The 16,637-nt window shown below is 41.0% G+C and overlaps 1 protein-coding gene across 1 annotated transcript; it reads right to left on the reverse strand.

The window, feature by feature from the left end:
* Nucleotides 1-116: 116 nt before the first annotated feature.
* On the reverse strand, nucleotides 117-15,641 carry bcl2l13 (BCL2 like 13). The gene is given in 8 exon segments (XM_063910812.1): nucleotides 117-2,130; nucleotides 2,133-2,745; nucleotides 10,071-10,199; nucleotides 10,301-10,373; nucleotides 11,612-11,768; nucleotides 12,192-12,278; nucleotides 14,846-15,050; nucleotides 15,447-15,641. Coding segments are annotated over 7 exon segments (1,563 nt in total). The 5' UTR covers nucleotides 14,988-15,050; nucleotides 15,447-15,641; the 3' UTR covers nucleotides 117-1,768.
* Nucleotides 15,642-16,637: the final 996 nt, after the last annotated feature.

A 16,637-nucleotide genomic window follows, 5' to 3' on the forward strand; every position in this document is an offset into this window, starting at 1 on the left:
TTATTTTCCCGTGATCTGAGTTTCATTTCAATCTTAAATTCTGTAAGATTGTATAAAATGATAGAAAAATTCAATGTATGGATATTACAGAGATGAGCAATCAAACTAAACAACACTTAGGTTTTCAAATATTTAGCTTTATTATTCTCACGTGTGTGTTGTAGGAAACTGAAGGTACAAAGTGTTGTGTGTGGGACCTTTGGACATCCATCCTGCTCTCCCCGGTAACAGCCTCCTTGAGTATTACTAAGTATCGCTGACTGACTCACAGGGATGCATCCTTTCATAGAAGATGGTATCATGTTTTTACAGCCATTTATACATTTTCATAGTGATAAAACATACCACAATATCCCCAAAATCATGTGATACTGCACAAGTCAATGACCCGAGTTCTCACAGTGCAAGATGACTCACTTTACACTCTGGGGAGGTCAGGGGACATTCCCCAATAGCAGTTCACATTTTGTTTAAAAGATCTCCTCAGCTGGCCTATATTGTGGCAAAAACATCTTGCAATAACACAAGAGGTCGACTTCCAAAACAAATCTTTATCGCAGCGTTCTCTACGCCAATATAAAACCATACAAACACAATGCTGTTTGAGTGTTGCTGAAGGAGCCCCTTTTTGTTTTATTACCTCAATGTTAAACTCCCAACAGGGCCAACAGTCACTGGTACAGCTGAGCAGTAATAGTAAAGAATACGGAGCAGAACACGGAGGACTAAAGGGGGCAGAAAAAGTAAAAACGGGCAAAAAAAAAAAAAGTGAGAAAATGTTATTTTTGCAAATTAAAACTTGAAATGTAAATTTAATGGATGACAGAACTTGTGTACTGCAGCTGTATTTGTTTTCTTTTTCTGTGAATACAAACGAATCAGGTGCAGTTCACACAAGGACTGGGGTATCTTTAGAAAGTACTAGATGACATCTTATACTGTAGAAATAAAATATTGTTTTTGTACCTTCAGTGTTTTCAAATTTGAATATGAATGATGGCAAAAAAATGAACCAGCAGGCTTGATGTTTCAGTTTCATATGTTCATCCATTCTTGGGCAATATTTTAATGTTTTAATACACAAAAATGTGATGTGAAATCATACAAGTACGTAATGCAGAATGTAGAGGAACATTAGTTGTGCCTGTGTTTGAAACCGACACAAAGTCATATAACTGGTTTCCTCCATATGTCGTACATTTGTTATGTAAATGAGAGACAGAATCAGAATCACAGATGATGGGGGGGATATTACTAAGTGCTGTTTTGTTGCATAGAAAGGGAGAAAGCCGTAAAACCTTTAGTCTCACAGAAAAACAGGAAGCGTTGTTAGTGATTTTCCATGTAGTTACACTGACTCAAAACAAAGATCAAAGACTAAACAGTGATAATAACAGAATCTAGCAGGGATTAAAGTTCACAAACCTTCCAATGTGTGGCTATAAAAAGGCGGGAGAATTTCGACACACAATTGCAAAATAACCAAAAAAGGATCTAGAGAGGAAATAGGAGAAGAGTGGAGTGCATTGTTTCACCCTTACTGTGTTTGCCCCCGGTGCGGTGGAGCCGTCCAGACTCCCAGTGGTGAGGCTGCAGAGGAAGTGTTTTTGTTTTGTTGCTGGGGGTCATTTTCACAGATCTTAAACCTTCAAAAAAACGCATTTAATACATCCAACACACTTAGCAAGAAGAGTCCCACCATGTGTGTACTAATACATTTATCTTTCCTTATCATCTTGTAATTTGCACCCTGCTGCCCTGAGACGTGCTACTTCCTCCGGTAGCTGATGAAACTGTACGCCACTGCAGCAGCGAGCACCAGCGCAGCGCCTCCGTAGAGCATCAGCGGGAGCTCTTCTTCTTGCTCTGGTTCAGGCTCCGGCTGCAATGGGGTTTCTTCAACTGGGGCTTCTACAGGGGCCACTGCATCCTCCAAGAGGAGGGGCTCGGCCACAGTGTCTGGCTCTGGCTCCTCTGGCTGGGGAGGCACTGCGACTGGCTCCGGCTCTACTTCGGGCTCCACTGCTGCTAACGGGGTTTCCTTGGCTGGGGATGGGGGGGCCACCTCAGCAGACACTGGGGCGGGGGCAGCTTCTGGTTCTGGCTCAGATAAAGGTACTTCCGGTTCAGAGGAGGGGGAGCTTCAGCGACGGGGGGAGGCAGCTCAGGTTCTAAGGAGATGATGGAAGGCTCTGCGGACAAGCTTGCAGGTGTCGTTATGACAACCGGCTCTTCTAATGAGAGCAGGGAGGCCGGGGCCGTGGAGTCAGCGTCGGCCGACTCTGCGACGGTGGGAGTCTGGCCCCTGAACTCGTCCCTGAGCTCAGCCATGTCGCTCTCCGTGCCCAGGATGCTCATCATGCTCTCGTCTATCGCCGCTCCTTCCCCGCCTTCGTCCAGCATCTCCGCATCCTCGCGCTCCACGTGGACAATGTCCGAGTTTGACGAGTTGTTCTCACTGCGCTCCTCGGCCAGAGCTCCGCCCTCGTTGCTGTCCAGGCTCTTGACGTCTTCTGGGTCCATCGCGCTGACCTGTGCCCAGGACTCGTGGCCGGCCAGAGACACGGGTAAGCTCTCCGTCTGCCAGGAGCTATGCCCGCTGCTGTTCTCTCCTATGCAGAGCAGCGAGGAGGGGGGGCTCGGATGGTTTGGGTGCTGGTCCCCGGAGAGGATGTAAATATCGTTGCTGTCTTCAGCGATGGTTACACCTCGCTCCTCCTCTGACTCGAGGCTGAATACTTCCCCCTGGGACACAGAGACAGAGATGATGTCAACATACTGTACTTTGAAAACTAGGAGAGAATATAGAGGGATTCTGAGTAACGGAGGGACAAGTTCAATGTGACAATCTGCATAATGCAACATTGCAGAGGAATCTTCAATAGAATCAAACACTAAGTAAAACTAAAGTCACTTCTGACCTCTCTAGCTTGAGTTACCCTTGTATGCCACCTAGTGGATTGCAGCTCTTTATCAGCAGTACATCTGGAGCCTTCTGCGAAGCTCTCCCGTTATATAACATCCATAATCATATGATCATTTGGGAATGATTGACTAACACAGAGGGCGGCTTGCTGAAGCGAAATATATTAGGAAATAAATCGGTAGAAATAAATACAGGTTTGACTTTTGAAGGTCAAAACAAGTAAGAATATTACATAACTGCAAGGCACAAAATAATTATTGTAGCATCAGAGTGACCGTACCAGACATATCTTTCCCCTCTGCTGACAGAGACCTGGTGCAGATTTTACAGTATGTGGCTCAGAAATAGGCCAGTGAGGAGGGTACAATGAGAAGGCTGCACGCTCACTTGAGGGCATGTGTGTGAAAATGTCAAGTGAATAAAGATGTGAATAAGATGTTGTGTGAACAGCAGTTGGCTACAACAAAATAGTATCCTCTCATTGTCCTGCAACACCGCCCACACACCGTCCAGTTTAAATGGGTCCTAATTTTAGATTTATGCACGTCAACATCCCTCCTCTCACAGTACAAAAGGGCAGCCCATGTTATGTCATAACAATCTGATAAAACTCACTGCACTTCACACAAGTCATGACTTTTTAATCCAGCTATCCTACTTAATGCTACACCAACAAGGTTAAGTGTCATGCTAGCAGCTTTGTGAGGATGTACTTTAGCCCAGCCGTACTTTGAGCTAAATGCTAACTTCAGCATGGTAACATGCTCAAAGTGAAAACATGCTAATGTTAAGCAGCTATAATATTTAGCATGCTAATATTTGCTTTAAACACAAAGGATATAAGGAATAACATTAGTTTAACTTTTGTATTTGATCAAAAAAACAAGGATTTGATGCAATTAATCATTGATCTGATGATGGCACGGCATACAAACATTTCACCAAAAGGTTAGTTTATCCTGAGCTAATGAAATACACAGATATCCTTCCAATGACTCTTTTAATAAAAACCAAGAGCGATAAAAGGAATGTAAGAGGATCAGTCTGTAGGATTCATCCTCTGGGGAACATGAACATATCAACACAGTTGCATGGCAATCTATCAATACAAATTGGAAATAACAGACAAGACAAAAAAAATAATAAAGAAATCTGGTTTAACAGGAAACAAACCGGGCTGAAGCTACATTTTGGACCTGTCAAAGTGACATGAACGGTCGCGATTCAAATAGACGGAGGGCACAGAAGTGTGTGTGCATGTGTGTGTGTGTGTATGTGTGAGTGCGTGTGCGTGTGCACGCAGCACACAGAAAGGACCTGACAGCAGAGAAAGCAACGTTGCCTCATCTGAAAATGTGATGGGATTATTGTCCTTGTCCCTGGGTGCCAATTTGAGTCACACAACATCCGAGGAAGCTCACAGTATGCAAACCATTATTGACCTATGCAAAGATGATTTTTTTCTTTAAACGGCATGGTCAGGCTGTGAAGGTTACTTTCCTTACAAGGACACCGAGGTAATGCAAAGGCAGCTGCATCCAGGGAGGCAGGATAGAGATTAAATCTATCAGTGCTCCACCGTTATCCAACATTTGCTTCCTCCATAAGCTGATTTGCATGTGGGAGATTGAAAGTGTTGCACAAAAAGCTTCGCCCTCAGGTTACAGCCATCAGCCGGACAGAACAGGACAGGGATGCCATGTGGTATAAAATCTACAGCTACACGTCACCGGTGGTATTCAGGAAGAATTACTCATCACTCCTGTATTTAGAGCTAGAAATTCCAGTGATAGAAAGCTTAAACTGACATTAACCCCTTCAATCCGGTTCGAAATGAGTAAAAATGGAAATAATGTTGTCAATAAAGAATACAAAAGTGTCCCAACCTTTTTATATATACACAGTCCCAACTCTTAGAGCACAAGCATCAACATTAAACCATTTCTTACTTAAAAGTGTTATGCAGTATGGGTCTAACCCTCGAAAGAGAGTCCAAGTTCCTTAACAAACAAATACTCCTGAAAACAATGAAAATCAATAATTTAGCAAAACATAAATACTAAAAAAGACGCACCTGATAAGACAATCCACTCAGAATTTGCTTTAAGTCTGTAGTATGCTGAAAAAGACTGAAGCTTGGAAACACTTGAGATGTTGTACTGTTGAAAGGTGTGTTTCTCAGAACTCCACCCTCGCCTCAAGGAAATCACACGCTATATAAAACAAGTTCACATTCCTGCTGGGTACAGCCTACCTGTCCCTGCTTTATCCTTTTCTTCTTAATCATCTCCTTCACTAAAGCTCAACTTTACGTTGATCTGATTTAAAACACTGAAGCTGACAGGCAACCCTGAGGTAAAAACTGAAGCTTTCTTGGAAGACACTGACATTTTTGGAGAAGAAACCAGCAGCCGCTTTTTGCAACACATTTACAAGTGCTTGATACATTGCCACGTGACTGCTACATACCCTCAAAACATGCAGCATCCACTTGCAAACCCAAACATTAGATGTGAAATGTAACAAAAAAGTCACAATTTCCATGAAAAAGTAAAAACTGCAAGACTACAAAAAGACAACGTTTTTTATAGATGTTTTTATGATAATGCAAACCATTGCATTTCTAGTGTGGGTTCATTTCCATGAAAAATTCCCAGGCTCACATGTGCTGTTCAAATGTACGACGATTATGTCATTATTTGTCTTAATGGACAAGAGCTGTGAGAGGTCACACAGTAGCTGACTGAGAGGGACCGCTCATCAGCATCTAATTGTAACTTTTACTCGCAGAAGTCGTTTATTGTCACCGAGAAAGGCGATGCAGGCTGTGGTTAGTTCTATTTTACACTTTCATTTCATCCAGAAATAAAAATGCTACTATCACAGCATTTATTAAAACAATCTTCCATCAACAATAGCTTTTGACTCGAGAATGGTTAAGCATTTACTTGCTTATCTAAGCATGGATGATAGAAAAATGTCACCATTTTCCTGGCCAAAATCACTTTGATCACAATATTATCCTGTGTATCATCAAAATGTGTTCTAATACTTAAAATAGCACTTTTGTTAAGACATATATAATGTTATTGCGTCACAGATAGGAAGCCTGTTTGTCTAGGGAACCTCTTTTTTAACACAAAAGACAACCAACAATGTTATATAAAGTAAGCACAAATCACAAGACCCTTTGCATAAATAAAGGATTATATATATATATCCTTTTTAAAAACATTTTTTTAAAGCAGGCTAGATTTGTTGTTTGCGTATCATGTATGCAAGCTATATAGCTTTTCAAAGCCACTCATGTAGAGCTATTCACTTTTATTATTATTTTATTTAATCGCAATACCCATTCACATCCTTTAAACGACATATTTCTGCTTATGCTAGATACAAAAGAGCACTTTAAGACAGAATTATTTTATTGTTTCTTTGCATGAGCCCTGGGCAAACTCCTGCTGTTATGTGTAGCCACACTGTCTGCATCAGTAAATATTGGTTTTTGGCTAATCATCATTAGTGTTGTGGCAGCAGTGAGACTGATGGGTACACTGAGGGACGGAGAGGATGGATGGCCCTGTTTGAACACTGGCAGTCGGTCATTACGCCGCTGCTTTATAAGTTATTAAGAGAGCTGCAAGTGAGCCAGTCCCTGGTGATGATGTTTTTAAAGGATTATGGGAGTTATTTGTGGGAGCTTCCTCAGCATGCGAAGGCACAGGTGGGTGCACAGAGAAGTACCCTTAAAGCACCTTATCTTAAAAATATCACCAAAATGCATGTTGCTAAAATAAAACCAGCAAAGCCAACATTGAAATTGTTCAAAACGATCTAAATATAACATTAAAGTGCACTTCAAACAAATGCATTTTTCTGAAAACATGATCTATAACCATAAAGATATGTGCAGTGAACACAGTTCATTATTTTGTTTTTATTCCTCAACATTACGTATGATATTTCACTTTAATCGCTATCACTATTAGCTTTTCTTACCTTCGTTGTTTGTGTATTCTGTCTTCTGTTAATGCAAATGGCGAAAATAATTAGATAAATGACTGAAATAAATAAAAGTATCATCATTACAGCTTCCCCGCAGCTATTGCCAGAATAACACTGAAGGTCTGTACACTTTGCTTTATTACCTTTCAAGATATGCTGCTTTGCCTATCACTTTATGACCAAATATGCACACAAAAATTGAGTACGACTCCATCATCCCTTTCTCTTTGAGGTCAGGTGTAATTGTCGGTGTGCCACTTTTAAACCTCAGGAGTCGGATTACTGGGACTGGGGCTCACAGGGACGGTAATATGAATTGGCTGTTGTGCACACTCAGTTCCCACCAAGCACTTTTTCACTGTCAGACTCTGAAGGACAATTGTCTCCTCAGAAAGGAGAGGCCGCAACAAGGACAGACAGAAAGGAGACAAAATAATAGAGACACCCCAGAGAGGACATTTGGTGTTCAGATACTGCAAACCAACTAATTCAGCTCTCCAGTTAAAAACGTGTACTATATCTCCTCTTTTTCAGAATGTCTTCCACCATTTTCTTTTTCTCTGCCCCTTCCCCCTTGACCCCCAAATCATGTCCCCCCCCTCCTCCCCCCCGGCTGTGCACTGTCTGAGGGCTGCTGGTTTTGTTCCTGCCAAATGAGGTGCACACCACATTAGGGTCATAATAATTATCCTTATTGTATTCTAATGTAACTAACAAAAGGCATTACGAGAGGCACCCCAACCCAGCGACATCACTGGAAAGTGCCCGCTGTAATATGTGCGTTTTGGACATGAAAACACCCAAGATAAATATGATAAAGAAATCATATTTATGCGCTCCATCTTCTGTTCTTTCATACAAAATACTTGATGTTCCTTGTTTAGTATCCACTAGCATTTGTTTGTTTTATCGCACTACGACTCTACATTTAATGGAATATTGTGCTACAATTTAAAAGAAGAAATAATCCAGACACTCTTTGCATGCATGCATTGCAAAATAAAGCAAGATAGGAGAGACCTATATATCGGAAAAGAGTGTCACTGCTGCACAGTCACTCTTTCACACGCCCGCACACATCCGGACCAATGAGCACTCTGTGGTTGCGTCCACATCAACATCCTACCTCAAGTCTTGGGAAGCCTGGGTCACTGAAAGCAAACAGTCGTAGCGATGGAGTGCCGGAACAGAAGTGTGCATGCAGGCAGCTGTCAAACTAATGGAGATTTCACTTTGCTCTCACTATGCCCACCCTCATCTCTCACCCCTCCCTCTTTTCGTATTCCCTCCCCTTCCAATTGTCCACCCTCCCCATGCAATCTCTCTCTCCCAATCCCTGATCCTGCCCCCGGGAGCCGATCATCCGTTGATGTCCCCCCTCCTCCTGTGACGTAACAAGAATGGCGCTTTGTTTGGAACCGGAGCATTATTGTTCACGTTACACGCCACAAAACTGGGCAGAGCATCATCACGACGAGGTAATGGCGACCAGAGCGGTGGTTAACGCGCAGAGTCATGTGACCCCGGCATCAGCCTGACCTTCATAGGGAGCCATCTGTGACGCAGTGCTCCACTTATTACAGCATCGGAAATCCTCTGCACGGTTAATCTAAAACATGTTGTAGCTGTGTATGATGATATAAAACATTCCTGCTTTCCATTCATTTGCACGAGTTAACCGCACACTGGAGTCGCTTTGAATGAGGGTGTCTTCCCCTGAGGTTATATCACTGGCTGAATAACACCACGAGCAGAGTTCATTACACCTTCATTAAACATGCAAATATTTAATCTCTCCTTAGGAGAACAAGCAACACATTATGTGATAGAAATACTATCCAATGTTGGATCTAAACTGGGCCTTCAGGTCAATAAATAGGCCTAGATGGTGAAGTGAATAACCACAAAAGGAGAAGGACAGCTGCTGGTTTTGTAATTGTAGGTATGACACTAGCAAGGGCACAGACTACACCTAAAGTACATATTTTCTTAATGTTGAATATGAGCATACTTTCGACATGTGACGTTTGTTTTACTTATGTTAGGTAACGTGTAGGGCTGCACCCTAATAGTCAACTAAATGTAAGTAGACTACCAAATACTCAAACTGTGCTCAGGGGTTGAGCCTGCTCATTGATTTTATAATGTCGGGAATGAAATCCAAAGTGTAGGATCATCCCGAGCGTGTTAAGGAGGGCGCCAAGAAGGTGACAGGCAAACTCTGCATCAAAATGTGCCTTCCATATCCTCACCATGGGCGCACATCTTAGCCTGCTTATATACTAATTCTGACCCGAGAAAATGTATACCATACATAACTATAATAATTTCATGATGGCGGTGTAAAGCGCTGTGTAAGCAAAATGTTCAGTGTGTGTGTGCCGTTGCTTGTTCCGACAGACAAGGAACATCACCGGCACCTCTGCTAACGGGCAGATGCTAGAAAATGCTAGGGTTGGTGCTAAAAAAACCTATGGTCCAGGGAAGCCTTAGTAATGTGGTTGTTGTGTATCTCTAAAGACCATCTGTAGTGGTGGAAAGTACACTTAACTACTGTACTGAGGTAAGAATTTGAGGTACGTGAACTTTAATTGAGTATTTTCTTTTAGTGCCACTTTATACTTCTACTCCACTACAATTAAAATGAAAATATTGTACTTTTTACTTTTCGACACCTTTGTTTCAGCTTTAATTAGTACTTTCTTTATACATTCCTTTTTTCACACAAAACTAAAAAATAAGAAACTTTAAAAAAGGTGTTTTGATGTAGATTAAACTATCCAAAATCATATTTAAGTACAACACAAACTATGAGCGGGTTGAGAATTGATATACTCATTGTTTAATTGGTTTGTAAAAATATTTCACAGCTCCAGCTTTTCAAATATGAAGAGGTTTTGCTTTTCATTTTAAATAAAAATTAAATTAAAGGCTCTGAATACTTCATCGAGCTCTGAACATCTGTACAGCTAGCTCACTGCCGCCCTCCTCTGGCTAAATTGAGTTTTGTACATCTAGTTATATGTGACATAATTATAGTGCAATTATGTTTCCACTTAATACTACACTTTCAGGTGACAAAGTATTTAAAAAAGGTGAATCATATAAGCGTTTCCTCCATTTTGTGTTAAACACTCACCCATCCCCCTTGCTGCATGATGTAGCCCGCTTCATCCTCCTCTAGAAAGCGTACCCCAAGCTGTGAGAGAGTTTGCAGCGACTGGCCCTCGCTCTGTAGAGCCTGGAGCAGCACCAAAGGGACCAGCACCTGGGAGAGAGGAGCAGAAGTTAAAGGGAGAGGCCATGAACTAAATTAAAGCAGTAGGGATACAAATTCAGGAGACACTCATAAATATCATGGTTGCTCACCTTGCTCCAGCCTCCCTCTGTGTACGTCGAGAGATCCCGCGCTGCGTCTCTAAATCTTTCGTAGTCCAAAGGCCTGAAACACATGCAGACATCATCACTGGTAAGGACTACATTTACCCGTTTAGGAAATATTTAAATGTACCTAGAATAAAAATAATTATTGTTAAGCCATCTAATACTTAAGATCCCAGATTGACTTTATTGTTCACCTCACAAAAGCTATTAAAAAAATCCCCACCTTCTTCCAGGATCAAATTGAATTGTTATGTTACTGTATGTTCTATGTAATGTGAATGCGGATGTATGCAATGCTAAAAACGAAAAAAATGTACTATATAATTACACATCCATGGAACACGTACAAAAACCTGTTTATCTCTAATATGTGTCTGAACAATTACTAGAATGTTATCGAAATATAAATATAAGAAGGAAAAATGTGTCAAATAAAAACATGGATACAGTCCTAAAGACTGAAAGAAAGAATCATTGTTTAGTACAGAGCTGTCTCCCAAAACAGTAGCAGGATTATTTGAGTTGTTTTTTAAATAAAAATTAGAATAATGACGGAAAAGTTGTAATTCTTCCAGTATCATTATCGATTTTTCTAAATGAATAGTTCTCTTCAGAAACGTGCTACACAGACAGTTGGGCGTTGTCCAGGAAAACCACAGTCTTATCTGTTGGCCCCAGTCTCTACAGAAGCACCAGCACATTACCCATCTTGCTCCACCTAACCACTTCTCTTCGACTCACTTACATTCATACAACTTGCAAAAGCTTGGTTGGATTGTTATCATCTGTATGAAGCCTCAACGAGAGGAATCATTGAGAATGTGGCTGGATCCTGGAGGTTCACAGTTGTCTGGTTTAATGATGAGATGTGAATGCCTGTATATGTGTGTGTGTGTGCATGTGTTAAGCCAACAAAATAAAGCGAGAACTGTCCGCATGTATCCGAGTTAATCTCAGTACATTTAGAGTCGAATCAAAACCTTTTCAATCAGTTTCATGACATAACGTCTTTTCCAATCTCTGCTAGAGATCAAACATTCATTTAAAATAAAATGACCGTAAGCACCAGTTTATGAATATTGACTCTAAGATCAGCATTTATCTCACACGATATTAGGAAAAGAGCAATTACTGTATGAGAAAGTGTAATATAATATTATATGATATATACATCTTGGATTAAGTATTTCTGAGCAGTCAAGACAAGCAATCCTCCTCTCATAGCATTGTTAATCTGCACTGCTGTTGCCATGAGAACCACGATCTATCATGACAGTCAAACAGTTGCGCACTGACCCTGCGAGGAGTGTGTGTACGGCTGCTGCCAGGTGTGTGTCGAGCTCTTCGGCCACCCGGTCTCCCACTGCAGCGAGGCAGTCCTCTATGGAGGTCTCTGGGGCGGTCGGGTTAAACACCAGCGATGTGTGACGCTCGAAGCCTGTTGTGGAATAAGCTGCAAACACACAGAGGAGAAAGATGTCCCACATAGGTGAATAATTCAGTGCAGAAAAATTAAAAAGATAGTGGTTTGCTTCATAGAACAAATGCACATGCACTGATGGTTAGTCTGAAGTCTGGCTTACTAATGGAACTCCAGTTCTCGGAGTAGTAAATGAGTGTCTACCTGTCAATAGAATATCTTACCTCGTCCTTGCTACACACGAACAAGATAGGGTGAGTGACTCTGACTCATGCTCTTGAGAGAACCGTGGTTATGTAAAGAAACCAAAGTTCTCTCTCCATGCATACATCTCATGCTTTACATTGACAAAGATTGGACTTTGAATTCCACTACACAAGAGCAAAGAATGGAAAGAGTTTTACAACATGGAGAGGTTGTGTGTGTGTGTGTGTGTGCGTGTGTGTGTCCACCTACAGGCAGCAATTTCATCATCCAGTTGTCTCAGCTCTTCTTCATGGCCTTTTGTCCTTGTGCTCCTCTCTCTGTCAATCAGAGCATCTCCTGAGAGAGATAGACACATGACATGAAGCAACAGACACACTATTCATAAATTCTATCCAAGATACAGTTTATAACAGTATTCATTACACAAAACCACTAAAAGCCACACACACTTGACTAGAAATGTTTTATTCTCTTTTGTGCTTTGTGGCAGCAGTCACTGTTTGTTTTGAAAAGTGTGAAATTCTGCAGCTGTACTCTATATGAAATGTTATAAAATCAGAATCAAAATATGTTATTTATCCCAGAAGAGATTGGGTTTGTGACAGCTGCTACATTACAGAAAGAATTAAGTAAATAAAAAATATTTGAAGTAAGATATATTTCTATAAAAAATAGCTTGAAAGTTAAAGTAAGAATGTGCAATTGAAATATAAAAAAATATATACATTTATATTAACATAAGAAACGTCAAAGTAAAATAACCAAAAAGAAAAAAATACATTTAAATAAAACTATTTGTATGAACATATGAAGTCACAGTAAAAATATGCAGATTTATTGGATGTATATTTATAAGCTTGACTCATAAGGACGAGTTGATGATGCTTGCAAACTTGGCATGACAGGACACTAAACACAGTTTGCCAACACAGCAGTTGTGCGTGTATAAAGACTCACCTTCCTGGAGGGGGTAATAATGTTTGCAGGCCTAGGTGCAACTAATATCAACACTGGTGTTCTGTAGTTGCATTCATAGATCATGATAAAAAGGTTCAATGACGTAGATATTCCTAAACAATAAGGTTAAAAACTGTTTTCATGTATAAATTATCGCTTATAAACCACCACATGAGTGTAGCGGTGAAACCCCGCAGCCCTCTTTTCTGGATTTTCGGTTTTGGGGAGGTTTTTGTGTGGAAAACCTCTAAAAAGAGTTAGCAACCAGGTGCCAGATCATAGACACGCATCCAAGAGGAAGCTATGAAAACAGCTGCGAAAAATCAGGCGGACAAAATTTCTTTCTGAACTACAGTGAATCTGAGGTCATACGTGAACCGTGTTTAACTGGGGAAAAGAGGCTCAACTTGAATGTTGCGTGTACAAACCGCAACGGATATTCCTACACATTGTGCTTTTAAGTAAATTATTTACATGATTCAGTCGGCACTGCTGGGGCAATGATGAACCCTGCGAGAGGTGAAACTGACACAAAGCCCTCTGCTGTGTGACCATGACTTTAAGTCACGCTCCACACATTCTGAATGTAGCCACAGCTTCGGAAAATCCAGCAGTCATTTGATAAAGAAGGGTGACACTGCTGCATGTTTACACTCCTAACCCAAAGACATTGGTTATTTCCACTACTCCTTAAGAACAGCTAAAGTGGGGACCAGCAGCCAATAGAGGTCAAATCACGATGACCTTGAAGCATTATTATTAAAAGCTAGCTTATGTGTTTTTCACTGTGGAAATTAAAAACTGGTGTTTGTTTGTTTTCTAGCAGGAAGTGGACGCTCAGCAGACCCCTTCTCTATTCTCTCTGTGTCTCCACACCCCATACAGGAACGCCCCGAGGGCCACTGTTGGTTTTTCCTGGGTTCTGTGCTGTTTCAGCGTTCAGCCAGAAAGCTAACCGACCTTTTCTGCTCTGGTTCAATGGCGTGTGAGTTATCCTGCAGTGATTACTCATGACAGGCTGTCAGAAATTGGACCAGGTCAAGCGGAAAGCAGGGATCAGCCACTCATCTGCCCTCCTCCGCCCAATCTGAGCATGCATACAACAAAAAGGGACAGAAATGGAGAGAACCCTTTCATTTTTAAATGTTACACTAAGGTTTTTCTCACCTAACACTGCCTTGCTTGTGACAGAGGGAATAACAGGCATCGCCTAAACTGCTAAACCTAGTTATGTGTGATGTTTCTCTTTCTTTAATAAACAAGATTTATTTTTCCCCCTTAAAAACGCAGAGGACATAACTTATTCAGTCTTCAAATGGATTTTAATAGAACTACAAATGTGACATATCTATAAATGTGAGACACATACGTCAAAGACTATTTGTTGAAAGTCTGTTTTTGTATGCTAAGCACAAATAGAACAAGATGAAACAGGCATGAGGCAAGCCTGGGGCACAGAATTGCAATAAAAGCATCTAGAAGTCTCATCTATAGACACCATGGAAAAGTTGAAGATGACCTTACAGGGAACCTCATATGCTACTACTTGTCTAAAAGCACTGTGTACTCCGCAACTGTATTGTTAAAATTACACACAAGTTTCTTCCAATGTGTCACAGAAGTTTAAATGGAGCTAGAAAACAGGTGGCAACCTGCCCAGTGCCCACACACCCTGAATATATTTTTTTGCCATGTGCACACAACTCTATTTGTGTGCTGTGTGACTGCACAAGTGTGAGGTTTGCCTGAGATATGTGGCACACACTGCACAAGTGAAGGCACTGTAGAGGGGTACACAAGCTTGGCAGTAGTTATACGTCAGTAATGAGCAGTGTGTCTTTTTGGGACATCGCATTTCTGCCTTTACAGACTGAATCAATACCTTAACTAACACTAAACTACTTTAAGAACCAAATAAGCAGCTAATCTAAAGTCTTTCTTCTCACCTTCAGCTGTGGTGAGTGCCTGTGATCTATTAACAGGCGGCATTCCCAGATAGTTGAGCACAATGTACTTGGTTTCATAGTGGAAACCCCCAGGCACAGTGGCAGTGATGGAGGCAGAAGAGGTGGGGCCTGAGGTAGCCATTGAACAGACGTGGGTCAGACTCTCAGGCACATACGTTGTTACAGTCAAAGCTGGACGTTTCACCTGAGGAAAAACGAAGCGAGGAGGATCGATTACTTTGTATTTGGACAGTCATGATTGAGGCTGCAAAGTGAAATCTGGCACCCATTAATAAAACATGATCAGTGTAGAAAAAAACATCTGTTGTTGGATTGTAAAACAGCTGTTATGTGGATGACTTATTATAAATGTCCTACTTAGTTAATCATAGCACGATGGTACATTATCCTATACCCATTGTGGCAGGTGGACATCATTTCCCATCTGGCAAAGGGATGAAATTGATCATTGAATGTCGTTTTTGCGGCCTGCACAACTGATAACTGATAACACTGAGGGGAGATTGACCTAATACAAGCCTATGTCACACATGCAGGCTATATAACGTTACTGTACATACATCATGACTGTTTCACTTACATAACACACGTGGTGAACAGTGGGGCGTGAAAAGACCTTCAAACAAATGTTTACAGTAAATATAAATGTGTCTATGCTGTACTGTTTAGTTTACTGTGGTTTTCTGGTTATTAATTCACATTTTACAACTAACTGACTAAAAAAGGCTAAGTTGAAATGCTCACATTGTGCCCCAGAGGGGAGGTGACACCATGCGGACCAAAATGTCAAGTTTGACAAATTAAAAAAATTACAACTTCCGGATTGAGCCGTCAAAATAAAACCTCTTGCTGGCTAATGAGGAGTTATGCCAATATCCTTATGTGCAAATACAAATATTATAACTAGTTGAATTATTATAATATAACTAAATAGTTTACGTGTGTCCTTCACTTTTTCAAAGTGACAGCATGGGCCCAAAATAATAGCTAAAATATGCTAACTTCATGAACCAGCCATTGCTCGTTAAATAATGAACTGGCTTACGTTACCTGACAAATTGCATAAGTGTCCGTTACACTTTAAAAAAGCTAGTTTTTCGTTGGTTTTCCCCGAATCCCCCCAGCACACACGCAAGCTATAGCTAGCTTATCGTTACAGGCTATTTTGGAGACGCACAAAACTTATAATTAACTTGAATTAAACAAAACTAGAGTCCATTTCTTACCGTCCTTGTCCAAATGCAAACAGGTGCTAACAAACGACAAGTCGAAGGAATATATGCGACACAGACCCACAGTCCATGCAGTAGCAGCTGAAGAGGCACAGCACCACTGGCAGCAGCACTAGCACACGGTGTGCTTTGGAAAGATTTTCAAGCTAGGGAGAGTAAAGCATCCATCTTCCTGTCATGCCTTTCATAATAACACTCTCATTAGTGGCGAACGGTCTTACCATGTGTGGCAATGTGACACTGATAAGGTCACTTAACTTTTAATGAATAGTTTATGACATTATGAAAGGAAAATTAATCAAGGTTTCCAGTATATCCTAGCAACCGCACGTAAAGGATATCAGTTGAGGCGTGTAACATAATTGCACCGTTCAATAACGTGAACTTTTGCACAGTTTTTGACAGACGACCCCTTGCATAACATCTTTAATATTAGCATTGTTAAAATAAATATATCTCGATAGTATTTTTTGAGTCATTCTCTATTTTTGTTTTAAAAATGGAGAGAGGAGTGGCACCCCTATCCTTTGAATTAGTGT

The sequence above is a fragment of the Eleginops maclovinus genome, chromosome 2, assembly GCF_036324505.1.
Source record: "Eleginops maclovinus isolate JMC-PN-2008 ecotype Puerto Natales chromosome 2, JC_Emac_rtc_rv5, whole genome shotgun sequence".
NCBI lineage: Eukaryota > Metazoa > Chordata > Actinopteri > Perciformes > Eleginopidae > Eleginops > Eleginops maclovinus.